At 30.6% G+C, this 27598-nt stretch overlaps 2 protein-coding genes across 9 annotated transcripts; both read right to left on the reverse strand.

The window, feature by feature from the left end:
- Positions 1-544: 544 nt before the first annotated feature.
- LOC129320977 (adenosylhomocysteinase-like) lies at positions 545-7458 on the reverse strand. Of its 5 annotated transcripts, none has more exons than XM_054966686.1 (4): positions 6934-7458; positions 3035-3103; positions 1722-2470; positions 545-1423 (listed from the first exon to the last, which is right to left on the reverse strand). In XM_054966686.1, exons 3-4 carry the CDS (start codon positions 1827-1829, stop codon positions 746-748), a joined length of 786 nt encoding a protein of 261 aa, XP_054822661.1. In that variant the 5' UTR covers positions 1830-2470; positions 3035-3103; positions 6934-7458; the 3' UTR covers positions 545-745. The 5 variants fall into 5 exon arrangements, with proteins under 5 accessions (XP_054822661.1, XP_054822660.1, XP_054822663.1 ...); XM_054966685.1 differs by having other exon boundaries at positions 3035-3121; XM_054966688.1 differs by lacking the exon at positions 6934-7458 and having other exon boundaries at positions 1722-2050; positions 2143-2470; positions 3035-4751.
- Positions 7459-19759: 12301 nt separating this feature from the next.
- On the reverse strand, positions 19760-24287 carry LOC129320785 (serine hydroxymethyltransferase 4-like). 4 transcript variants are annotated; one of them, XR_008595827.1, is made up of 5 exons: positions 23497-24286; positions 22328-22718; positions 21962-22063; positions 20693-20988; positions 19760-20221 (listed from the first exon to the last, which is right to left on the reverse strand). XR_008595827.1 is itself a non-coding variant. In XM_054966385.1 (5 exons), the coding sequence occupies exons 1-5, from the start codon at positions 24172-24174 to the stop codon at positions 20209-20211; spliced, it is 1416 nt and encodes a 471-aa protein (XP_054822360.1). In that variant the 5' UTR covers positions 24175-24287; the 3' UTR covers positions 19760-20208. The 4 variants fall into 4 exon arrangements, 3 of the variants coding, with proteins under 3 accessions (XP_054822360.1, XP_054822359.1, XP_054822358.1); XM_054966385.1 differs by having other exon boundaries at positions 20757-20988; positions 23497-24287; XM_054966384.1 differs by having other exon boundaries at positions 20744-20988.
- Between the last annotated feature and the right edge of the window lie 3311 nt (positions 24288-27598).

Here is a 27598-nt window from a genome sequence, read left to right on the forward strand (position 1 = left end):
TATCTTGTGCCAACTTAGGACATATCTTCTTTATGGAGCATGTAAACTCTAATCCTTTTTATTAAATGCATTTATATGTCCAAGAGGATTATGTCTGTCCCTTTTGATTCATGACCTGATTTAAATAACATGCTATGAGGATCATGTCTGTCCCTCATGGTTCTAATTGCTTTTTGAGATATTTTAAGACCTGTGGTATATTGTCTTGGATGTATTATGGTAGAAATTTTTCTACCATGATAAGGGTCAATGAAAAAAAAAATAATTTGTTGAATTAATAATTTGCAAAAAATCAGTTTGTAAATTTGAGGGTGTTACATTTGGTGCCTTAATTAATTAACAAATTAACAAATTAATTACTTGTCATTCTATAGTCTATATACCTTACTCTACACCACTAAATTTTGAAGTCAACAATTGCGACATCATGACCTTCCTATTTCGGCCTCATCATGCATATTAAATTGAACTACGTGAACATGATCTAACAGTCAACTTGTTTGTAATAATCAACAGTCCATTCCCATGAAATCAAAATACAAAATTAAGCCAACATAATCAAATTAAATTCTTCTCCGATCCCCTTTTAACACAAAATAATAAAGAAGATTAAAGATCGATGACAAAAATTAAAGTTGAACTCTATACCAGATAGCCCGACCCATTTCATCTATTTACTATTGACATTATTCCAAAAACCAAAAGAAAAACCCAGCGACCAGCAAATAAAGCTGCCATATTAACGCTATATTATCAGCCAAGGAACCAAGAGCCATTCCCTCTCATCATCATTATCAGCCGCTGGAGCAAGGGTTGTGTCGACTCCACCAGTTGAACTAACAGCTGCCTGTTCTCGGGTCGACCCGGCTGTGAAGCCCGCAAAAGAAAGGAAAGCCTCAGCATCAAAAAGGGAATCAAAAATAGAGTGTTGGGGTACCCAAGCCATTTTCATGGGATTTCCCTGACCTACCACGATTACTCTTCTTTCATTACGAGGGAAGTCAAGTATGTCAATCCCACTCGTCATGGTTTCGCGGCCCACTACGCCAGGACAACTCAAAACTCCTTCCATGTCAAACCCTTTATCTGAGCCCTCTATGTTGACAAGAACAACAAGCTTTTTCATGTTTCTCACATGGTCAAACATGATCTTATTATCCTTGTCATCACGAGCGGTATAAATAAAGACGTCGATCTTAGGCAAGGCCTCCTCAAGCTTCAGGACAGGTCCCTCCGGTCTCCAGTGAACGTGGCCATCCTCATATACTGCCACGTCAGCTCCTGCTTGCATCAGCGCATGAGTGCACCTTTTGCCGCCATCTCCATAGGCCCACACCATAAATTTCTTCCCAGCAACGACCCCATTGACGGCTTCAAAAAGTACATGAGGAAAAGCGTAGCGATAACTGTTCAACGTAGGGACCTGTCAACAGATCAAAATGATTTATCTGAGAGAGCTTTATTATGAGGAAAATGGACATCATGTCGGATGAGAATTTCTAGTTATGGAGGTTGTCTGGAGAATCATGTGCAGAAGGAACGATTCCTATCAGAAGATCGAGAGAAGAAGGAAAAACGCAATGACCAGAACATATGAGAAGAACTAACTGGTAATACGACAACTACAAAAGCCATCTGATAAAATCTCGCATGTCGGAAACAAAACACAGAAGAACGACTACAGAAAACCCTAATAATTTGAATTCTCACTTGTCAATTACCTCGGGGTCTGTGACAGTAGTGGTCAGGTCATTGTGACCACCTGAGGACGACTCCTTGCTGGCTAACACTGCCGACAGGAAAAATGAATCGGAATCTGCCGCAATCATTCAGGGTGACTGTCACTTATCCTGCTGAAAAATTTAGGATCGGTCTGCAAAACATCCTTTATTATGCTCAGAACAATCCCGGACTTGACATTGTCAGCTGAGGAAGGGTCTGGTAAGGTTCTTGTCTTGTCATACATGTCTTCCGCTTTAAGACCCTCACGGATTAAAAGCTCAGCATCTTGAGTTTCACCAATAATCATCGCTGGCCCACCTCCAGGACCCTGAAATTTCATCACTTCCACTATAAAGCGTAAGTGTTGCTCGTAAGTCTTGTTAATTTCAGCGAAGATGGGAATCTCGTCCCTCGCCATACCTACTCTCACTCCCACTGGGCCGACGTCGACGTCGAATCCGACGTCCATTGAAGCTCCGACGGCGGGACAGAAGCTCACATTGGCACTGAGATTCCTAAGTATTTGGAATGCAACAGTGGTTCGAGTATTTATGGGGAGAATGATGGAGATTGTTTTGCCTTTGACTGCTCTTGACAGATCGTTCAACTCGGAGGGTATCGAGAAATTAGCAGAGGATATTGCCAACTTGAGACGGTGGATCCCTTCACGGGTAGGCTGGGAGAGAGAGAACCCCCTCGAAACGTTCATGTTGTTGTGACTTGTGACGCCGGAAAGAGCCATAAGGGCCTTCAGAGAAGAGAGGAAAGTGGTCAGAGCAATGGACTGAGAGGAAGTGAGCAAGAAGAAGAATTCGATAGGGGAAGATAAGGGAAAGGTAGGGGAAGGACGACAACTTCTTCAAATTTGAAAGGAAGGCATGAGGGTGGGGCGAGGCGGAATTTTAATTTTTTTTTTCCCCCTCCCAAATATGCTACGATTACGCTTTGCACTTTTTTGCCAGCCAAGCGCTTAGCGCAGTTTCCTGCTACGGTCCCGGATGCGGGCACATAAGGGTTTGGGGGCAAAAATTATGGAGAGTTTAAGTGGAGTTCTCTGAAATGATTTAATTTCAGACAAGAACTTGGACCAAAAGAATACCTATTAAAATTTAAACTTTACTTGATAATTGTTATTGTTTAGTCTTTAAAAATTCTTGTCTGATATTAAATCATTTTAGATGTCAACAAATGAAGCTTTTTTTCTTTTCTTTTCTTTTCTTTTTTGACCGGAAAGGGGAAAATAACATTAAGCAAATGCAGAGTAAACGTAATTCAGAGCCATAAGCCAGTGGCAGAGAGGCAAAAACATTACAAAAGGCATAAACGCTCATTAGCCAATCCCCTGACAATCATGATCTGGAGCATGTTGCTGCAAGTAGTTCTGACAAGAGATTGAGTCCTCGAAGAGCAAAGCAGAAAGAGGGAAACAAATTAAGCTTGTTTGGTTGTTAGAAAGTATGGAATTGAAATAGATTGAAAAAATAAAAATTAAAACTAACTAAATCACTCTCCCCTTTTAGATAAAATTTAATACTATATAATATAGATGTGAGAATCATCATACTCTCAAAAAATCTCATGAATCATAGCCCTCAACCCCACATGAACTAAGTTACCTTCCTCCTTTATAAATATATAGTTCACGTATCCCCTCTATATTTTGATTATCTTATATTTATTTTTATTTTTTCAATCCATTCATTTTCTAACAAGTAAACCTTAATGATTCTTAAGTTTCCAGAAAATGATTTTCTTTAAGAAAAAAAAGTAATTTTTATAAAAGGATAAGTTTGTTCAAAGTAATTAAGGATTCAATTAATAATTTCTACCAGATCGATCCGAGGAAGATATGCTTTACGAGGAAAGCAAAAAATCAATTCAGGACTACCTCATTAATTATGTCTGATAATGGGGATTGAATTTTTGCATATGTTTTCTAGGTTGATTTAAATTGGCTTGCCTCGAAAGATGTGAAAAAAGTCAGTTATCCATCAACATCAAATATTGACAAGTTGATGAAGAAAAGAATTAGAGGTTGAAAAATAAATCTCATTTCAAGTCATACGTTAATTATGAAATTTTATTAGAAATGTCATTCTCATGTATTCCTCAAAACAGGAGAGAGGATCAGAGAGGATTAATGTTTGGCAATAGTTGGGACATTATAATAGACATTAGAGAAACACATATTAAAAGCTGTAACCCACACGGGACATATACGTTTGTTTTTCATTTTATTTTTTATCGATCACATTTTGTTTAATTTTGTTGATCAGATTCTTGCATTGGTTTAATTTTGTTCCTGTTTGTGTTTAATCTTCAACTTCTTACTCATCTGTCTTCCTCTCTTCATATCAAAAGCATACTATGGTATAGTCTTTATCGTGTCTAGGTGGTGTGTGCGGTTGCCATGGAGAATGATGATATTGACAAATTGAAGCAAAAAATAAAATATTGTTGAATTGGTCATGAATTTAGCAAGCTACATGTTGAATGGTGGGCTGATGTGTTTAAAATAATGTAGCCTTAGCTTCTTTAAGAATATATATGATTAAATAAAGGAATATTTAAAATCTTCTGAACCTCGATCGGTTGGTTGATGTTGTCCCTTACTATTTTTAAGGGGTATAAAGTATCCACATATTATTAGAAATAAAGTTTACAGTTGGGACAATCCACCATATATTAATTATAACTGTCAAAAGATGAAGCAGCAATAAGGGACAAATATGAAACTAAATTACAAATTTCTTCAGTCAAAGACAAGGGTTTAGATTCACTTCTTTAGTTATCTCGTAACACCTATATATGTACGCGATCGCCAACATATTTTTTGTATGAAAGAAAATTAATATAGCTATGTATTATTTAATTGGAGGCATGCCTCCGCCTAAAACTGGGGTACATCCATAAATGAAAGTGCTCAGCTCACAAGAATATATAATCACAAATATAATTTAGGTGACACAAATTAGTGGCACCATTTTGGATCGCATAAGAGAAAATGTAATGTGATGAAGAAGTGACTCTCGTAAAATTTTTAAACAGGCAACAGGTAATAATATATAGTGTTTGAATTTATGAATTTTGATTTAAATTTTAGATTCGCACTTAAAACTTATATATTTAAAACATTTTGTTTTAGTAGTTTAAAAAAATTCAAATAAAGAAAAAAGATAAACTGAGATTTAAAATAAAAATGAAGAATTAAGAATGACAAGTTTATTTATATTCTTAATTGATAAAAAATAAGAAAAGATACGAGATTTACATATGTATTAATAATAAAAATGTAAAGAAAATAAAATGTTTGAAGTTATTAGAATTTTAAATAACTAGAGTGCAAATAGAGTTTGAAATTTAAAAGAAATTATAATTTAAAATAAATTTAAATTTAAATTAAATTTAAATTCATAATCCTTTGTGTATCTAAATGAAAAATTTAGTTCAAATTCATAAGCAAATTCTCATTAATTCAAACATTCCATAAAAGTTATTCTTGAGTTGTTCCAGAAACACATGCATTCATAGCTAGCTGTGCATTAATCTTTGCTGCTCCGCACTCAAAGGAGGTTTGGGTTTTGCTGGCCTCACGTGTAGGTGGCTTTTTTTTTTTTTAATATAAAAAAGATAAAGTAAAGAAGAAATTGAGGGCTCGCCTGAGTTGATTGACGGAGGTTGGAGGGAGCCCTTTTATTTTTGGACTCCGCTTTGCTCCGTTGATGCCTTGCCCCTCCAAGGCTCTACTGCACGGTAACAAAATTTGAATCATCCAAATTTAATATTTTATTTTTTATTTTAATAAAATAAAGGTTTTTAATAAATTTGGTTACTAATTTGGATAGACTAGATTTAATATTAATTATATAAATTTAATATTTAATTTTTTATAAATTAATTATCCAAGCATATATACTCTAAATAGTGCAAATTTAATATGAATAATTTAGATTTAATATTAAAAATTTTATAGATTGACTATTCAAATATATTACGAACAATACAGATATCTATTAATATTTTTGAAAAAATATTTTCATTATAAAAAATTGGATTGTTAATATTAAATTTAGATTTTTCAATAACTAGATTTATTAAAACCCTTTATTTATTATTGTTTCTTATTTTAATAAAAATAAAAAAAATAAAATATTAAATTTAGACAGTTCAAATTCTACTGCTGCGCAGTGGAGCACCGGAGGAGCAAGGCATTAGCAGAGCAATGCCGAGTCCTTTATTTTTATCTTTGGCTAACAAATGCTAACGGTTGGCCACGTAGGATGTAGCATAGCTTGGATATTTAGAATTCTCCTAGTCATTTACTTCTATTTTTTTGTTATCCCTAACCTAGCCATTCCATATAGAGAAAAGAGACACACGGCATATACTTTCATGATTTTTTTAAAAAAAACTAGAGATACAATTAAGGGCAATCTTTTATCTCAAACACCAACAAAAAACACAGCAAGAAAAAGATGAAGAATATATATAAACACGGTGTTGGATCAATTATTGAATCGATCAAAATATTAGTTCAAAGGTTATAGTGATCAAAATTATAATTGAAACATGATCAAATTTATCTATCATAAATAAAATATTTTATTAAATCAGTCAAGATATTAATTTAATAGTTTATTGGCTAGTTCAACTAGACAAGGAAGCCCGAATTTCTGTATATACAATGAATTTATGCATAAGCCCGTGAACACAATCCCCCGCGCGCGTGCGAGACACTGCTTGGCTTATGTGTAAGTGTATAAGAGGACTATAATGATCATATCTCAATCTCTTTAAAGCTGAAAAATTAAAGGAACCTAGTTTCATACCAATTCAACATGGAGTTAAAAGGAAATTAAATTATTTGCCCGTGAAAGTTTTTACTAGGTGTATAATTAATATCATCTTTAACTTTTGATTCGTGTATTATTCTCCTAGAAGTTTCGAAATAACATAGTTATTTTTTTTTTTGGGAAAGAGAAATTAACTAAACTTTTGAATTAACATCACAATTATATTCCTTCAACCCTCTTTAAAGTTTTTGTCCTCTTTGGAAAACACAAAACAGAAGGCAAAAACAACAATAATTAAAGAAAAAATATATAAAACTAAAGCTTGTGTCTTCTACGCACATAAGCTAAAACACATCTCATGAAAAAGGAAATATATATAAGGAAGAAGTTAAAAAAAAAAAAAGGTTTAGAACTTCACCTGAAACCTTCTTTCTTCGTCCTTCTTCCATATCCGTCTTTCTGGTCAGCCCTTTCAATCCCTTCTTTCTCGATCCATGGCTAGCTTCAGACTCCATGCAAAGCATAACAAGCTTCAATATCATGATTGTGTAAAGCGTTTACCATGGACACAATAACTGACATGCTAGAGGTGCGTCTTTCCAAGTCCTCTCATACTAAAGAAAGGTCCTCTCGGTGCTTTAACGCTCACACCGGATATGAATCGAACTATCTCACAATGTTATAAACCCAGCTCACGTATCACTTTAACAGGCGAAAAGCCCAATCCTTAGAACATGCTACAACCCCAGGTAGTGAAGAGCCAACATCATGCACTAACTAAGATCCAAATTAAATCCCTACTAATGAAGATGAACACGAACTGAGCAACTTTTGCGAATTGATTCTGATCACAGCGTCCTTTTACAAACCTCAGATTCTGAAAGCTCTAGCTTGAATTAATCCTCCCAGCTATGGAGAGTGCCATAATTATATTCCACCTCGTGGATGCTTCAAATGGCAATCATGCATAATAAAGCATGCATGTTTAAAATATAAGCCATCCGGTCTGCTTTTTTAATTAATTAACATTTCCAAACAAATTAATATAGGTCCAACGCAAAAGAAAGGGAAAACAAAAGAAAATTATATGAATTTATTTATGGACAAAATTATTAGAATGAAACAAATAAAATTGATGGATGATAATGAATCCAACAATTGATTTTAAGGATGAACGTGAATTTTCAAAAATATATAATAAACAAATAATTTAAGACTAATTAGAAATGTAGGAGGAAAATCAAAAAAAAAAATACAAAAAATACAAATCTCATCGTCCCCAAGACAATCACTTTTTCCATACCACCACGAATATGTATAATACATAAAGGTGAGTTAGGCAGAAAACACGAAGCATCATCATTGATCCACCAACGTATAATGTGTGATCCACTAATGTACATAAGTAAAAAAAAAAAAAAAAATGAATCGCCCACTTGCTTCCTCTAATTCAAAATTATGCACAAATTATATTTTTATTAATCATATATTTGAATTTTGATTTGATTATTTAATTTTATTAAATTCCATCGTAATCCTTTTAAAAAGAACAGTAAAAATCTTTCTCTTCTCTAATACAGGTAGGCTATGCAAAAGTCTTCCAGTTCTGTCTAGCCCAGTCCAACCTGAGATGGTCTCAATTTTGTTTGGTCCATATAGACACTGGTCCTTCAGGATCAAAAAGATTGAAAAGACTAAACCATTTCTTTGGGTTGGACTGGACAAGAGACCAGACATTCAGACCACTTGATCCAGTCCATCCCTATTAATTTTTTTATTATAATTATAATTAATTTATTTTTGAAAAATGTTTGAAGTGTAATTAATGCTAAGGAGATAATTGTATGAAAATTTATTGAGTTTGATTATAAAATTTTTGTTGTAATGTAGTGTTGTTAAATTTTATTGAATGTTGGTTTTGTTAAAGTTAGAAATTTAAATCATTTGGATTATAACAGAAATATTTTTTTCTTATTGGTGGAATTAATTATGAATTTATTATTATTATAAGTATTTTTACTATCTTAATTGAGTTTATTATATTGAAATGAATTATTGCCTCTCATAGAATAAAAAGAAAAAAAATCTAAGTGAGTACTGGACTGACAGGACTAATCTTTCAGTCCTATGGACCAAGTTCGGTTTTATTAATCTATGGGTTATCACTGGACAACATTGGACTACGAGTTATCTAACCCAATCCTTTTCATGAAAGAGACTAAAATTCAGATTAGGATAAGATCCAGTGTCGTTCTGTCTTTTATGCAATCCTAAATACAGGTAATACCTATAATCATTCATGCGTACTTTATACATAACGAGGCTTTGAACGCTTATTTCCTCATGCCCTACCCAACTTATTTAATTTTTTTGTAAATGAATTTAAAATAGATATACAAAGATTTAATATTAATTGGTTGTGACAGATATCGCATATTGAATATTTTCGTGATAAAAATATTTTATTACAAAGTATTATAATTTAAAAATATTTATTGAATGAAAAATAAACCCTAATGGATTATTATTAATTTAGAATGAGTTGTTATTAAAAATTAAATGAATATTTATTGATAAAAGACTAATCTGAATTAACAAATAATCATCCAAAATTTGACAAAAATTAATTCTTCATTGATGTAAATTTTCATTAGCAGTCCTTAAATGCTATTTTCTCAACTTTTAAATTAACACTCCTAGTTTATCTTTTACATTTTCAACTTATAAAATTTTGTTAATCTAATCATGAATTAGGATTAGATGTAAATTCGATTAAACTCTTAAAAATCGTTGATTTTTTACCTAGTTAGGAAATTAAAACTTAAAAAAAGACTAATCTATGTGAAATTCTGTTTGTAAAAAAGGTAGGACCCAATTCAAAGGAAAATAAAACTTAAAAAAAGAACTAATATTAATAAAAAAGAACACAACAAATATAAAAGATAAGTTTTCCTAAATTTGAAAATTTTATGTTGAGTATGATAACTTGTACATAGATTGATTTTCAATGATTTATATTTAAAATATATTTAAATTAAATTATGGTTTATTTTGTATTTCAATTATTTAATCATATATTTTAATGGCTATTCATATAAGTAAAATTTTACAAGTTTAAGATTTAAGTTTATATCTTCATCATGAATTTACTTAAACTTACAAGTATGACAATTCTGTGTGTGTGGGGTCATATTTGAAAAGCAAATGAAATTTTATGCTTTAGTTCTAAAAAAAATTAAAATTGAAGTCATTAAAAAATATTATTCTGAGTAGATGTAAAATTTTGAATTTTTTAATGAATAATTTAATACTCAGCTAAGTGATAAAAATGATCAAGTACATTTAAGTTTATTTTCAAATTTAATTGAATAATTGCGACATTGATTAATAAATATTAAGAAAATGAAGTAAATTTGATTTGACGTTCTTTTTTTTTCCCAATACTTATATATCTGATGAAAGAAAAAGGACAGAAAACTAATACTATTTGTGTACCCGTAATTTATGAAAGTGAAGTAGAATTTACATTATTTCATTTATTATTAATTATGTTGAAATACTTCTAAACGACAACTAGGCGATTTTGAATATCAAAGTCAATGATTAATGAGCATATACGGAGAATGGGATTTGTGCAAATAATGAGTTCGTTTTCAGGTTTCCTTGTTTTTTTGTTTTTTATTTTTTTAATTATTAAACTGTTAAATAAGGGGCACGTAGAAGCTGCACGTGGACAGAGGACAAGTTGCCTTGCTCTTGAGTCTCAAACCGAACCACAACCCACCACCGAATTTTCTTCAACTTTTTTGGTATTTACAATTACAATCGGGACAACAAAGGAGAGTTCATAAAATTATCAATTAATTTAAATTAAATTTTAAATATTAAATTTAAAAAATTTATAATTTAATTTTTTTAATTTTGTAATATCATTGTGATGAATTTATAATTTATATTTCAAATTTTAATAGAGAAAATACTTTTTTTTTTTTCAATCATGTTAAATTTTAAAAAATAAATTATAAATTTATCACAACATAATTGTAAAATTAAAAAATTGAATTATAAATTTTTTAAATTTAATACTTAAAACCTAACTTAAATTAATTAATTCTTTTAGGATCTCTTTGTCATCCTCCTTTTATAATTTTACATTCTTCCAATTCCAATTTTACTTCAATGTTCAATCACCCTTTTTTAATTTTTTTTATTAATGAGTTGCTTCTCCACTCACAGTTCTCACTTCTCAGCAGCGTTTTTATTTTTTATTTCATTTCATTCATTTAATTAGCTTATCTCTTTTAATTTCTTATATTGCATATCTTTTTAAAATTTTAAAATAATATTTAATCCAAACGTACAGAAAAGTTTGATTGTAGTTTTTGGAAATTTTTTAAAAGAGACTTGAAGAGATTGGTATTGTAATTTGAACTTTGATGTATACAAGCTATTCATTGAAATGTGTGATAACGGAGATATGAATCAATTGAGTGATTAAATGTGGTCTATATGTAAATGTTATTGCTTAAAGTATAGTTATGTATATTCAACAAAAAAATCAAAAAAAGGTTGTGCATGTTAAAATAGAGTTGGAAACACAAGTTTAAGTAAAATAAATATGTTGAATAGAAAGGTATTCATACAAAGTAACAAAGAAATTGTGAAAACTTTAGGATATGAATTATGGTGTATTGGAGGTTCAAATTTATGATAGTTCATTACGGTTGTGTTAATATTAGAAGAGAATTTACTTAACATTAAGTAGAAATGTTTATATTAAATTTTTTTATATATTTAATAGGGTTTTTGAATGAAGTTGTCAGGAGGAAATTATATCATGTAAATAACATTCTCTAATAAATTAAAGTGATGTTTTCCTGTCCACTCATTCCTTTTTATTCTAGATAAATTTCTTTATTTTACCTTTATGATTAAAAATCGTGGAGTCTTGAAATGGTCAACATGAAGTACGTAAATAAGATATTAAAAAAATATAGTGTGAGAAAAAACTATGAAATTAATTAGGGTAATTTGAAAAGAATATTAAAAAAGTGTTTTACCTGTTAAAAGTTGTAGGAGAGGACAAACTAGTTAATTTGGTTTCAAAATGTGACCAAGTCTTTCTCACATACACTTGCCCCTTTCTATGTACTTTCACTCACTTTTCTTTGTTTTTACTTTTTATCATGAAGCAAAATATTTCAGCCACTTTTAACTTTTCTCAAGTCTCTAATCTACCTTATAATATTAAGAAACATAAATCAATCATTAAAAAGTAAATCAAAACTTAAATTGGTTTTACAAGCCTTTTCCTTCCTTCTTTTCCTCTTTAGATCTTTCCCCGTCTTCTCTACTCTTAACAATTAGAGGTTGTGGACTTGTGGCCACAGAACAAAGCAGTAGACTTTGAAGATGGCGGCAACATGTTGATCAAGAATGACTTTACAACTTCAAAATATGTTACTTATTTTTTTATATTTCTTGTTTTCTTTTTTATATTTATATCAATTTTTGTCTTTTAAATTTTATTTTTCCTTGAAGCAGGTGTTACCTTTTTTTGTAATTTGAGTTTTACATCATATATACTCACTCCAATTCAAAATACAAGCATTTTCTCATAACTAATTTTAGTTCAAAATATAAGTAATCTAGTTCATGTAAAATTTTTCCCCCTATTTTACTGCTTATATTTATTAACCTAGATCTTTATATAAATTTATCTCTTACTCATCATGAAGTACATTAGTAATTTAGATTGGAATAAAAAGAAAAAAATAATATACTCCCTCCTATCTAAAATTAATATAAGCAAATTTTAGGAAAAATCTGCATACCGATAAAGTTATCATTCTGATAAAAATGTATAATTTTTTCCTTTATCCTCAATCTCAATTGCCAATATACTTTGTGATAAGTGAATGATAACTTTATATAAGAAACAAGGTTAATAAATAGGGGTAAATTGGGAAAAAATTTATACATACTAGGTTGCTTATATTGTGAACCAAGATTAGTTGAAGGAAAATGATTGTATTTTGGATTAGAGAAAGTACATTTTTTTATGAGAATGTGGACTTTATTAGGAATTTGTTGGTATAACATTAAAAATTATTTATATTTTAGACTAGACAGGGTACTTAACTCGCTCAACTCAATGATTGGGGCCAACACTCTGGCCCAATGTCAAAGTTAAAAAACTAGCATAGAACCTTAAAATAGGGGTGTTCACGAGACATGACAGGATTGAGACATCCTTGTCCCATGTCTCGTCCTGAAAAAAGACTGAGACTAAATTTTTATTTTGTGTCCCATTCTATCTTGAAAGTCGTCCATTTCATTAAAAATTGGGATTGGATTAGGATGAGATCAGGATATCCCACTATCCTGATAAATTAAACGATATAGAAGAAAGGTTTAGATGATAATATTCATTAAAATTTTAACTTACATAATTTATTAAGTTTAAAATTAAAACAATACGAGTACATAAATCACAACAATTTAAAGTTAATTATTAAATTATATTAATCACAACTATAAGTGTATAACATTATGATAGTAATTATAAATGATATCTAGACTATAAGAATCACAAAACATCAAGTTATTGTTCTTCTTCTTTAACTGAGATATGCTAAGCTTATTACTCTTTCAAAAATAAAGCAACAAATAAGATATAGATAAAATTTATTAAATAGATAGATATAAGAATAAATTATATTAATATAATTAATATATTATAAAGAAATACATTATCCTGTATTGCTTGCTCTGTGTCATTAAAATTATCAATATAAAAAAATTAATTTTAAATAAAAATTGCATGCATTGAAACTATATTTGATATAACTGATATATATATATATATATATATATTATATTAATATAATTAATATTTTTAATACATATTTTTAAAATAAAAAATTAATATATATATATATATATAAATAATATTTGGGACGGAACAGGATGCCCCGAAGGCAATCTCGTGTCCTGTCCCCTCTCAATTGTTTTTGGGTCAGGATGAATACCTTCTTGATATGGTCAAAATATAATCAAGCTAATTAAGATCGACATAAATTGAACACTCCTACCTTAAAATATGAAATCCATCTTAGTCAATCCAAATCACACAGCCCAAGAATCAAAACTTAATCTGCCCAAAACCTTTAACGAGCCGAAGAATAACACCCAAGAACATAATAGAGACGAACCTCGGCGGCCCAAAACCTTTCCTCCATCCCGTCCATTTTGTTTTGTTTTCGGTCTTATTTCGAAGCCATCGCCAAAAAACAAAAAAACAAAACATTTTCAATGTGCTTTTAGTTTTTAATGAATGTTTTCAGCATTATTAAAAAAAAAAAACTTTGTCAGTATTTTCGTAAGTCAGTCCCGAACCCAACTCAAATTTTTTCATATAATAAAAAAGGCTCTTCCTACTTAATCATAAATTCACCATAATTTAATCCCATGACAAACATTAAACAACTGCTTCAACTGACCGAATATAAAATTTTTTAAGAAATGTTACACCTTTTTGTTCTAACTTTTAGTTTTACTCCAAGTCAGGTTAAAACTTTGAATCTTTTATTCATTAAATGAATACTAAGTAGTATTAATTATGCTAGCACTCTATTAAATATTCTACATTTCAATATTTTTATCATTTTATTTTGGGAAAATATAATTTTTCATGTTTGATTTATCTCAATTATTAATTTAATCCATAATTAAACTTTAACTTATAATATATCCTTTTAGTTTATTCACTTTCTTGGGTTAAAAAAAAAATACATGGATTGAGTTGTTTCAATTTTAAAAAGTTATAAATAAAAAAACTGTCATTTTGAATTGAGAAACGTAAGAATTAAAATGGTCCAAGTCAAGAAGCTATAAATTTTACTTAGTAATATGCTTCCTTCCTTTATCTCATTTAGATTAAGCATTATTTATTAAAAATTTTAGTTAGCTTAATTCCCCCTTCCCTTTTGGGCTCATTTACACTAATTATATTAGTGTAAATTAAAATGAGTTTAGGATTCTAGATGTTTTTAACCATATAGTTTAACTCTTTAATAAAATTAAACAAACTCAATGCATTCATTCCAATCTTTTTTTATCAGACTCGCTTAAGCTAGCGTGTGAAAGTCACTTAACCGATGTATAAGCATCAGTTTTGGACACTCAGCGCTCACTTAAGCGATGTATAAGCATCAGTTTTGCACACTCAGCGCAACCATTGAGTCAGCTTTTTAGCTTATCCAAAAATTTTAACTTTTTTACCAACAAAAATTGATCTAATTAACAAAGATTTAACTTACAACTTACAATGTTATATAATCAAATCACATTGTTAATGTGATGATTTTATTGTTGGGCGATTTGTTAGTACTTTTATAAGTATTTATTGAGTTTAAAAGCATACCCTATCTCTAATGAGTCATAAGACCCAACTTATCTAAATTTTTTATTATGAAAAAATATTTTAACCTTTTTAAATGACAAGCAGCAATTTAAACTTGAAATATTTTCTAAAACCTACTCAGACCTGATAATACTTAGAGACTTAAAAATCTTAGGCAAAACCGTTTTGCATACAAAATATATTTTTGTTTTTATTGTTATTGAAAACATGATATGTGGCTTACGAAACAATAAATTAAAGACAAGACAACTTTATTTATGGAAATTTATATTTAATTGATAAGCCATATTTGTTTTCAAATCAACTTTTTTTTTTAAAAAAAATAGGGTTAAAAGAGAACTAGTGCTTTTACATTTTAAAAGAATCAATGCCGTCTAAGAAGTGTTATAGGTGAGGTAATGTCGTTTTTTTTTTTTTTTGAAATTCTAACGTGGCAAGCCAAGTGACAGCAAATGGAACTCAGAAGATTCATATGATTATTTCTTATGCATAGCAAATAGAATGAAGAAACTCTGCCGGTTTTGGGTCGAATGTGGAAGTTTAATCAAAGTCGCTTAACAATAAGTAGACAAAGAATACGAAAGAAAACCCTTTGTCTGCAGCCACCCTAGGGATTTTACAACTTGGTATTTTCTGTTTTTACTTCCCAAATGAGATCAATCGTGCAAATGAATTTTTTCAATACCCAAATTTACATTCAATGTACATTCTTACAAGCTAATCGATACAATGTTCCGATTCAGAGTATAAAAGGCACTCGCCTCTTTAGTGTCAGAGCCAGTTAGGAGGGGCAAAAGTATTTAAATATTAATTTTTTTAAAAAATAAATAATTATATAGTTAATAATTTTTTGCTATATTTTTATATTTTAGAATCTTTGAACAATTATCTTATAGTTATCTAAGACACGATGGGTTTAGAATTTGAAACATCAAGATAAAGAGTGCAAAATATGAAAAGAAGGAGGTAAAAATATAAAAACTCTGTACCCTAACATGTAATTTCTTCCAAGTAAAGGGTGCAAAATGTATTTAAAAAAAATCAGAGAGAGATAAAAATTATATAAACTTGCATTCTAATATATAATTTTCTCCAAATGAGGGGGCCATATTGCCCTTCGCATATATGTGGCTTCACCACTGCCTCTTCATAAGTCTTGCAAAGAAGAGTTGCAAGAAGTGCGTAGGAAAGAGTAAGAGTGTATTGGAGCAAGGTGTTCGAGTTTCACTCTCTCTCAAACCTCGTTTGTATTTTCGATTAGTGTATGAGTCTAATGCAGCCATGTTTGTGTTTATATGACTACTTATTTGATATTTTGTTAAATCATGTGTTTTTTAAAGTGGGATTTTGGTGTGTGTTTCCATTGATTCTGCTTTGCATTTTCCCAGTGAAATTACTTAGTTAGTGGGTCGATCACATTTAACAACCTATATCCTTTTACAAAGTTGCAAACCCTTCGTAAGAGAGAACCCACGGCGCTGAGAAATTTTCTACCCATTTCGTTTACTTACCCATGGTGTGAGAAAGCCATTACTGGTTGGGGTTGAATGTGGAAGTTTAATTGAAGTCCAAGAGAGTCACATTGCTTCTGCATGAGAAAGCCTCCTAAGGGGTTTGCTCTACAAATTGAAGTTTAATCGGAGTTAGCTTAACAATAACTTCAAAAGTGAATGGGAAGGGATAAGCCATTATTAGTTCGGATTGAATGTGGAGTTCTCCAATTTGCTTCTTTTGATTTCTCTATTCTTCTCATCCCAATCCCTCTCACTCAGTCATGATTGCCAGCGCGAAGAGTTTCTCAGAATTATGTTAATCAATGTTAGTTAGGGGTTGAAAAGGTGACACCGTGCCACTTTTACCACTTCCAAAGTAATATTGCTCCTTTTGATCGATAAGAGTACTAATTATTTATTTGAAAAACTTTTGAGATATTTTTATCTCTTAATCCAAAAATATGTAATGTTAATATTGCTATACATTTTGAAATGGGAAAATTATAAACAAATCACATAAAAAATTTATTTATATATAAGTTCTACAAATTTGTGAAGACATACTCAAATTCTATGAAACTTAATTGTGTTTAATTTATCATATAAAATAACACAAATCCTTAGATTCTCAATCATTTAACTAATGTTGACCTACCACCAACGGTCATTGATCGGTCACTCGTGGGCATTGACCAATAAAAAATAATTTTTTAAAAATATTTTTGTTAAAACATTAATACTTTAATATTACAAGCCAAACATCATGTATTAACAAGTAAACATTTATGATTTACAAGTAAAATTTCTTATATTTACAAGTCAACTAGCAAATTTATAAGTTAAACTTTTAAATTAAGAAGTTTAATTTGTAAATCTGTAAAATTAACTTGTAAATATCAACCTATTAATATTATTAGAAATCAATTTGTACATATAAGAAGTTTTGAAGATTTACTTGGAGATTTGTAATGTTTGACTTGTAAATATTAAAATGCAAATAATTCATTAAAAATATTTTTGGCTAGTCAACAACCACAAGTGGTCGGTCAATAGAGGTCAAATGTGCAAGGGTTTGAAGTTATTTTTATCATTTTATATGATAAATTAATTACAATAAAGTCTCATTGAACCCGACTGCGTTTTCACATGTTCATGGAACTTTTTTGTAAATAATTTTTTTATATGGGTTTGTAATATTATCTTTTGAAATTGTTATCCTTTGTTTTTGATACGGTTGAGTAACTCATAAAATTGTTATCTACAAATTCCTGAGGCTGTGATGATCTTCGAGGCTCAACACTCTGGCCCAATGTCAAAGTCAGAAAACTACCAAAGAATCTTTAAAACCGAAATCCATATTCACCAATCCAAATTACAGCCCAAGAATCAAAACTCTATCTGCTCGATATAGATACAAAAACGGCATATGTAAAAATGAAAGAAAAAGGTAGAGATTACAATTAATAAGAATTCAAAAATAGAATAATTCAATCAATATGATATAAATAGAATGAGAAAGCTTAACCTAACCTCCTTTCTTTTTCAATTTCTTCAGAGAATTCTAACAAAAACCAACTCATTGAGGATAATGTATTTATAGAACCAATTACACATCATAGAGACGAACCCTAGCGGCCCAAAACCTTTCCCCCATGATCCCCTCCATTTTGTTTTGTTTTAGGGCTTATTTATAAGCCACCGCCAAAAACAATTTCAAAGCTTCTCCTAATTAATCATAAATACACCTTAATTTAATCCCGTGGTAAACATTAAACAATTGCTTCAAGTGTCCGAATTTTAATTTTTTTAGGAATATTACGCCTGTAGTTCTAACTTTTAGTTTTACTCCAATTGAGGTTCAAACTTCGAATCTTTTAATTACAAAAAGTACTAACCACTAATTAAGCTAAAACTCTATTAAATATTCTACATTTTTTTTTTATCGTTTTACTTGGGAAAACATAATTTGTATTGTTTGAAATTTATCTCAATGAAATGATTTAATCTCAAAACTTTAACTTAAAATAATTCAATTCCCTTAGTTTATTCACATTATTGAGTTACAAAATTACGCACATTGAGTTGTTTCCAATCAAAAAGTTATAATGACCAAGGTTGTGTTTATGGATTAAAAAATCCCCAACCAAGATCAAAGTCAACTGAACTGAGGTGATGATAAAAGTTTATAACTGTAACATGATTATGTTTAGATTGTTTTTTTTAGAAATCAGTTGAATAAATTAAAAATTATTTAGATGATTTAATTTAAACACTAGTTAAGATGTATAATGACAAATGGACATGACTTTTATTATATATTTCTTTGACTAATTTGATATTTTTGAGAAAAAATTAAACTTAAAATTACATTTTTTTAAAAAAAAGTAGATTACTAATATAAAATACATTGATAAATAAAAAAATATTAATTCTTAAAAAGGTAGAATGAAAAAAATGGATGAATCTAAATTTTGGGAGGATCGCACCTAAACTCCTTAGAATGGAAAAAATCGCATTTAAGGCTTAATATATTTTGAATTGTTTCTGTAAACCCAGAGGGCTCAAATGCAAATATGTTTCTTTGTAATAAGATATATTTGCCCCAAATATACAAGCTTTTCATGTGTATGTACAACACAATATCCATAAAACATATAACAAGATCCATACATGAATAATACAATAACCATTTATTATATATAATCTATTTAATTAAGTTAAACAATAATATATAAGTTTTTTAGGTGTATGTAAAACATGTTGTCAATAAAAAAATATGACAATGTTCATATGTGAATAACACAATGTCTATTTATTATATACATAATTTGTGTGATTAAATTGAATAATGATATACAAATTTCTTAAATGTATATACAACACAATGTCCGTTAAGAACATGACAAAATCCATATACAAACAACACAATATCTATTTGTCATATATAATTTGTGTGGTTAAGGGCAAATGCATCTTTTCATCAAGAAACATATTTGTATTTGAGGGCTTTGTTCTTGTAGAAACAATTCAAAATATATTGGACCTTAAAAGCAGTTTTTAATATCCAAAGGGCCTTAGATCCCTTGAATTTTTTGAACCAAGTATACTGCAGAAAACTGCAGAGTTTGGAGGTCTCCAGGGACACTGATCACCCTGAACTTAGACAACCGCTATTGCCAACAATCAAACAAGGGTCTAAGATTACAGTGTTCACCAATGGACCCTTGACTAATTTGACCAAGGCCGTGTCAGAGAACAATAAACTCTCGAATTCAGGTCAGTTGATTTATCCATAAACTTCCCACTATGAAATACTTGGAAATTAATTCAAGAAACATCAGCCCGCCAACAATCTTAGTAATTTTTTATAGTCCTCAGTACAACAGTACTTTATAGTGAACAATTACAAAATGAGCTCAAAATTTTTACAGCAGGTTTATATAGTAGGGGGACACGTGAGCGAGAATGGAAATGACAAAGGAAACCTATTTTTTGCAGCTTCAAACCAACATGTAGAGTTAAATATGTTTTGAGATCCTTTTAGCAACCAAGACAACATTTGCGTCTGAAGTGAATATCACTCTCATTCCATTGGGGATCCAGCGTGAAGCTAGCAGCTCGTTTTCAACAGTGTTAAGATGGTTGCGTGAAACAGAAAAAACACCTGAAGTTGTCTTTGCCAAGCATTTGTTGTCAAGGCTATACCGCTTGAAGCAAACCCACCACAGATATCATCAGCATATAGTAAAGTAGCTTCTTAGACCTTCTTCATATATCATAGCTTAGCTCTGCAGTAAAAGTGACACGTACCAAACTCAGTAGATTAAAACCAAATTAAGTATATACATACACTATGAAGAATCCAGGGGATAATTGGGGGGGGGGAATTGAAGCTAAAACATGAAGTGAGGGGGCCAATCTAATTTAATGTTTTTTACAACTAAAAGTTTAAAATTTTTCCAAAGGAATATTGGAGGCCCTTGCCCCCATTCGCCACTGAGTCATACAAATTATTCATTTATTTAAAAAATTTGAACTTTTTTTCACATGACAATAACAATTCAAACCTGAAATATTTGCCAACTTCCTGGACGTTCAAAATTTTTAGGCAAAACCCATTTGCATCTAAATTATATTTTTGCTTTGGTTGTTATTGAAAACACGATATTTGGCTTACAAAACAAGAAATCAAAGACAAGACAGAGAGCTTCAATATAAATTGAAAAGGAAAAAAAAAATAAAAATAAACCCCAGCTAACCTACAAGAAACATATAAGAGGAAGGAATATCAGGGGTTTATATGATCCAACTTAATCCTTGTACTTCATCTCTGATGCCGGGAAGCCAGGCATCTCAAATGAGGATGAAAATTTCTCAACATCAGCTCTCAGTTCTTCAATAGCCTTATTGTTCACCAAGCCTTTGTTGAAGTCCTTCAAAAGCTTGCCATGCTGCTTTTGGATTTCCTGTGTGAGAGACACTGCACGGTGAAGGAACTCGCCAATCTTCTCAAAGTCCTTCTCAAGCAAGCCTCTAGATGTCATGGCAGGAGTTCCTGTGAATCGACACTTTCGTCAGTTACTTTGAGTAAAATGAAGGCAAAACAAACAACAAACCAAGATCCACTGAAGTTTACTTCACCTAAAATTCAGAGAGAGAAAGAGAAGGAAAGATGAGACTCATCTATGCCATGAGTCTTCCATGAATTGGTCCTCTTCTCCCTCTCTTTCTCTATCTCAACCTTCAAGTGAAGTGATTTAGAATATCTACTTCAACAATCAACTGAGATCAGAACAAATTATAGACATGACCATACCTAGTGACAGAGACCTATAGATGAGCATTTTGAAGATATACCATAATGAAAGAGCACACGTAAGAGCAAACAAAGCATAGTCACTGTTTTTCATATTTTGGTTTGGCAAGTGGCAATGTCACGGTGCATAAGTTGTATCCACTAAATTCTAGCAGAATAAAATTTAACCATCTACAGAATTTTCAATTTGGGCTTCTAGCTCAGCCAGAAGTAATGCAGGTTCAGTAAAGTTTCTACTTTCTACTAACAATACTTTATAACATGATTCTATAAGAATGCTATTGGTTTCTGTTGGACTACAACCTTGATGGATTGGGCCAAGCGAGCAGAGGTCCAATTTAAGTTACATAATTATCTATTTAATTATGGTGGTGGTGGTTACCAGAAGAAGGAGCAGTTATGTAACTGTCTAAATTTCTGTCATGATATATGGGGTGGTTTTACATCATTCAAAACAGACGACTGAAAAATTCTCCCTCTCTTTGCTCTGCTCATCATTCTCTCTCGGTGTATCTAGTGTGAAAATCCATCCAAGGTTCATTCCCACATTCTCTCGTGACTCTAACCCAGATCCATTCCCACATGTGGTTTGAAGAGAAGTCTATAGTCACCGGAGGTTAGTTTTGAGACTCCAAAATCTTACATTTTCTATTGCTACACATAAGCTGGATCTTCCAATAGCAGATTCAAGTTAAAAAAAATGAGTACTTACCAATTCTTACTCCTCCAGGAGCAAAGGCACTGCTATCACCAAAAATAGCATTTTTGTTCACTGTGATGTTACAGAGATCACAAACTTTTTCCACCTTATTGCCTGAAGGAACCTCAAGCAGCACAAAAAAATCGCATAAGTTAGGCATAAGTTCACTTAATTTTATCTTCTCTTTTCTTCTTCATAGGCATAAGTTCACTTAATTTTATATTCTCTTTTCTCCTTCAGTTAGGCATAAGTTCACTTACTTAAGCAGTGACAAAAATTTCATTAAAAAAACTGATGCCTTCATAGACATAAAGTTGAACAAGATTTAGTTTGACTTGTTCTTTTGTTCTTTAGTTAGGCATAAGTTCACTTACTTACCAGTCAAACCAAGAGGCCTCAGATCCCACAAAACAAGATGATTCTCAGTTCCTCCAGTGACAATGCTATAGCCTTTGCCTATCAAGTAATTTCCAATGGCAACTGCATTTGCCTTAACTTGCTTGGCATAGGCCTTGAAGCCAGGTGACATGGCTTGTTTCAGGGCAACGGCGAGAGCACCGATCTGGTGATTGTGAGGACCACCTTGAAGGGAAGGGAAGACAGCAAAGTTGATCTTGTCTTCAAAGTCATAAACTGCATCCTCAAGCTGGCCTTTCTTCGGTGGTTTTGGCCCCTTCCTGTAAAAGATCATACCAGATCTAGGACCTCTCAGGCTCTTGTGCGTTGTTGTTGTGACTAAGTCACAATACTCAAAAGGGTTATTAGCTTCCTGTAGCCCATATAAGAAATAACTTTTCTCAGTCAGACCACTGAAATACAGATCAACAATGTTTGTTTAACATATTCTGAGACATAGACCTTAACAGTATATCATAAATCAAAATCAATAATGTAAGGTACTGATTACTGTTTATCAAACTTGTAGTCCATATAGACCTTATAAAATACACACTTCTTGTGTCTAAACTTTATATGGTTATATTAAGTGAAGAAGAAAGACTGGGGTGACACTGTTCAACAAGAAGATCCATGCATATCAACATATCTGCTAAATGCTAGGTAATTCTGGAATTACCACATGAAAATTAACAAGTAGCACATCTTACAAAGTAGTACACATCTTGAACAGACAACCACTTCCAAATTTGCGTCATGTGTAGAGAAAAAACAAAATCACATTGGAAAAAAAATCAAAAGGGAAGATTAAATTATTACGTATTAAAGATCACTTCTACAGACAACAACCATTTCTCTTGTTCTACTTTTTTTTGACAAAACATGAAAGATCGAAATAGAGAACCCCTTTTCAGTGGGTCTATAGATTCCACTTCGATGCATAAAAAATCATAATAGCAAAAAAATGTTGAGGAAAATAAAAACAGAAACAAATATTGCTAAAAGTCACATAACAATCTCATTTTGCATGTAACAAGATCTATCGAACGTCATAGAAAATTTAAACAAATGAAATCCAAAGAAGAAACAAATGCCATGCACAGTAACCAAACCACAACTCAAGTAACAAGAAAAGCAAGAAATGGACGTACCTGAGCAGCAACAAGACCACTAATGTGAGCCATATCACAGAGCAAAAGAGCTCCACACTTATCTGCAACCTCCCTGAACCTTGCATAATCCCAGTCTCTTGGGTACGCGCTTCCACCACAAATGATCAACTTAGGCCTAAAATCCAAGGCCTTCTCCTCCAACTTGTCATAATCAAGATAACCAGTACTTGAATTCACCTTATACGGAAGACTCTCGAAGTAAATCGAGGTCGCAGATACCTTCTTCCCTCCAGCAGTATAGTACCCATGAGTAAGATGGCCACCGGAGGGAAGATCCAGACCCATTATGCGATCATGAGGTTCCAGCACCGCCGTGTAGGCAGCGAAATTCGCCGGAGAACCAGAATAAGGCTGCACATTCACACCCCACTTGGCAGGATCCAAGTGAAAGGCTTGGAGAGCACGTGACCTACACAGGCTCTCGATTTCATCGATGAACTCATTCCCGCCATAGTAGCGATTTCCGGGCATACCCTCTGAGTACTTGTTGGTCAAGGCACTTCCTAGAGCCTCGATGACAGCGAAGGAGGTGAAGTTTTCAGAGGCAATGAGCTCGATGCCGCGACATTGCCGACGCTTCTCCTTCTCGATGAGGTCGTGGATTTCTGGGTCGATGGTTTTGAGGGGAGTATTTCCCCACACACTAACAGGATCCATTGGCCAAGATGAAGAAGAAGAGAAAGTGGAATTTGGCTGTGACTTGCGAGCGAGTGAGAGAGAGGAAGAAGAGGAGGGTGGTTTTGATGGTTAGAGAAGCGGTGGGAAAATGTTGACGCTAAGGACAGATCACACCAATGACAAACGCACATTTGTAGCCTTGCTTAGTCAATTACTTTCCGTTTGTGTTTGTGGTATGGGTAAATTATCAATTTCCTAAAACTTTTTTTTTTAATTTAATGGTTTGTCTTTGTTTGCGGTGTAATAAAATCATAGATTATTGGTAACTAGATTTTCTTTTCCATGCACAGAAGAAATAATATATAATGAAATGTAACTAATTTTAAAAATAATGAAAATAAAAAATTTGAAATAGAAATATAATAAATGTGATCTGTAAAGTAAAATGAAAAGAGTTCATAACCATCAAAGTACCATAATAAATAAGAATCTATTTTATTTTTATTAATTAATACATGACATTTTAATTTTTGATTTTTACTCAAGCATTTAATTTTGCATAACTACAAGCGTTCGGAAAGAAAACAAATCATCTCATGAATCTAAATTACTTATATATTTAAGAGTAAAATGTTCTGATCTTCTTTCTATTTTATTTTATTTAAAAATGCCTCATTTCTATTATTGAAACTTATATGAATCTTTTATAATATAAATAGTTGCAAAATACAAATATTTTCTCTATTTTTAAAATTTTATATTCGTTTATCTAATTATTAGTTGATCATTATATTACATGTATTGGACTAAAGCACTCCTCTTTAAATTTAAATGTTTTCTAAAAATCATTTAAATTATCCAAAAAATCATATACTCTTTCTATTAAAAAATGTAAGATATTTTTAATCAAATATCACCCCCAATAAAATAGTTACATACTTTCTAACTAACCCTATCTTTTCATATTTATTTCTATTAAACACCCTATAATAAATATAAAGTCATTATCAACAGGGATACATTTGAAAAAAAAAGGCAATGATTATATATCAAAATATTAAAAATACCTTATATTTTTAAATATCCAACTACTCAAAAAATGCCTTATATTTTTGAATGGAGGGAGCATATATTTTTTAACTTTTTACTTATGTTTTAAATTTTTTAGTTATGTAAACATATTTATATTGCTAAAAATATTCAATCACGTAATTAAAAAATTTAATGAAATAAAATTTTTTGAATTATTTATTTAAATTTTGAAATACTTAATTATTTAAATTTTTTTAAATTGGGAGAGAGAGTAGACAATTAGCTCATAAGGTTAAATTAATAATTGAATATCTTTTAATTTGATAATAAATAAAAAATTAAGTATTTTAAAATCTTTAACAAAATATTCTTAATGAAGTTAAAAATTAGATTCAAGTATATATTTTAAAAATATAGAGGAGGTTTCTATAATTTTAGCAAAATGGAAAGGAGATCATTATATTTTACTCTATATTCAATTTAAATAAGTTTAATTTAAGTTTTTTTTAATTTTTGATGACAATCAATATTTAAATTTTTATTATATTTTCCTTGTAACAAATATTAATTTCTAAATCAATTGGTTTTGATTTTTCAATTGAACAATTATGTAAATTATTTAGTATTTAATATATAATTGAAGCATTTATCTGCTACATGACATATTATTTATTGTAGACACATATGAACCATTCATATTTCAATTTAATTGCCTACTTATTGAAAGAAATATGGATGGAGTATGGAGTATGTGAAAAAAAAATATAACTTTTGTTTTGTGTGGGAGAAAAACTAAAATCAAACTAAAAGAAAATCCCAAAATGGGCAACTAGAATTGATTCAAATTATCGAACATCTTGTATATGCTCGCAAATAATGCTATATTGTGATTCTAAGTCGTATTATACACGTAGCAGTTAGCACAGATTGGATTTGATATCTTTTTTTTTTTTTAAGGCTAAGGCCAGGCATTTGATTACATTTGATATTCATATTCATAATTGTCTAAAAATCTAATAAAGTGAATGTGATGGTGGGTGCTCACTACAATGATGAATAGGTAGAATGATAATAAAGTTTTAAAATTATGATTTTATAATAGTTAAGTCTTCGATAAATTTTTTAAAAAGATAAGTGGTAAATATTTGATTCAAACAATTGTAAAAAAGAATCTCAATTGCAAATTGAGAATTATTTTTATAATTTAAATGTTTTATTTGTATTATAAATTTTAAATTTATGATATTTGAATTAATATTTATATTTGATTTTTCAGAAAATTTTATCAAGACTTGATAATCATAAATAATAAATTCATTATTTTGAGACTTAAATATCATTCTTCCTAATGAATACCATGAACTCAATAGATCTAAATTGTTTAAAATTTATTGGGATAGCTCATACATAAAATTTTTAATTTATTTTTTGAAAATATGATAGTTGAAAAAAATCTTTATTTTAGATCCTGCTACTATTAAAGTAAAAATATTAAAATATTAAAAATGCAATAATAAAATAAAATATAAATTATTTATATTGGTCCAAATTTAACATGGAGGGCTCATATTTAATGCAAGAAGCATGGAATGTGCCGCTATGAAATAATAAGAAAGCAATCAAGTCAACATTTGCAATTATGTAGCATTCAAAATGTTGACATAATTGATTGAATTTTGTATCTTTCTATTACCTCATGACACATAGCTCACTAGGGCTTTGTCAATTGGCTCATGACAATTATGAAATTTTTGGTCAAGAACGAGCACTTTTCACTCCTTGAGTGCATCTACAATTTACTTCATTTGTTTGTGTCAAAAAAAGAATCTGATTCTATATGAAGGGACTACTGTTACCCTAGACTAGGTTTATTGGAAATTTCATGAACATATCACTTTTCTTAAAGTCGCTTGTCAGTGGAATTCAGTTCAAGATCTTTCTGAAGGCACATCTTTTATAGGTGACAGATGTTTTTGTTTTGGGTTTTAGAATTGTTGATCATTTCACTCAGGACAATTCATCTAGCACAGGTTCCAACATACACCCATGGATAATTGAATACCGAAAATTCAAAAGAAATGGAGCAATTATCGTAGCCACTGGATTTGTAACGGATAGATGGAGTTCACTTACAAGGTATTATCTTGAAAAAAAAAAAAATTCTCCTTTTGTGAAATTGGCAAACTTTTTGGTCATATGTTTTCGCAGCCCGCTTCATTGAATTCAACAGTTCTAAATGGGGTGAAATGGGAATTTATCAGATCTTGGGCATTTATTTGTTCTATTTTGAGTTAAGTGATGATACTGATTGTAACTTGTGAGTACTTTTACCTAAGATATAACTACTCTATTTTTTTCATTTAGTGACAAGGCTTTTACTTGGTGTAGCTCCACATGGTTACTAGATGACTTTAATCAATCTTTATTTTCC

The sequence above is a fragment of the Prosopis cineraria genome, unplaced genomic scaffold (assembly GCF_029017545.1).
Source record: "Prosopis cineraria cultivar Desert tree isolate PC_DT_omini unplaced genomic scaffold, ASM2901754v1 PC9, whole genome shotgun sequence".
Classification (NCBI taxonomy): domain Eukaryota; kingdom Viridiplantae; phylum Streptophyta; class Magnoliopsida; order Fabales; family Fabaceae; genus Prosopis; species Prosopis cineraria.

Bases quoted from the DNA above. Each gene is read 5' to 3' on its own strand.
- LOC129320977 (XM_054966687.1), bottom strand. From the start codon at position 1,829: ATGATTGCGGCAGATTCCGATTCATTTTTCCTGTCGGCAGTGTTAGCC. The intron at 1,424-1,721 runs GTAATTGACAAG...ATCTGTTGACAG, and splicing joins CTACTGTCACAGACCCCGAG to GTCCCTACGTTGAACAGTTA.
- LOC129320785 (XM_054966385.1), bottom strand. From the start codon at position 24,174: ATGGATCCTGTTAGTGTGTGGGGAAATACTCCCCTCAAAACCATCGAC. The intron at 22,064-22,327 runs GTAAGTAAGTGA...AGGTTCCTTCAG, and splicing joins GAGGCCTCTTGGTTTGACTG to GCAATAAGGTGGAAAAAGTT. The intron at 20,989-21,961 runs GTAAGTACTCAT...GTCGATTCACAG, and splicing joins TCCTGGAGGAGTAAGAATTG to GAACTCCTGCCATGACATCT.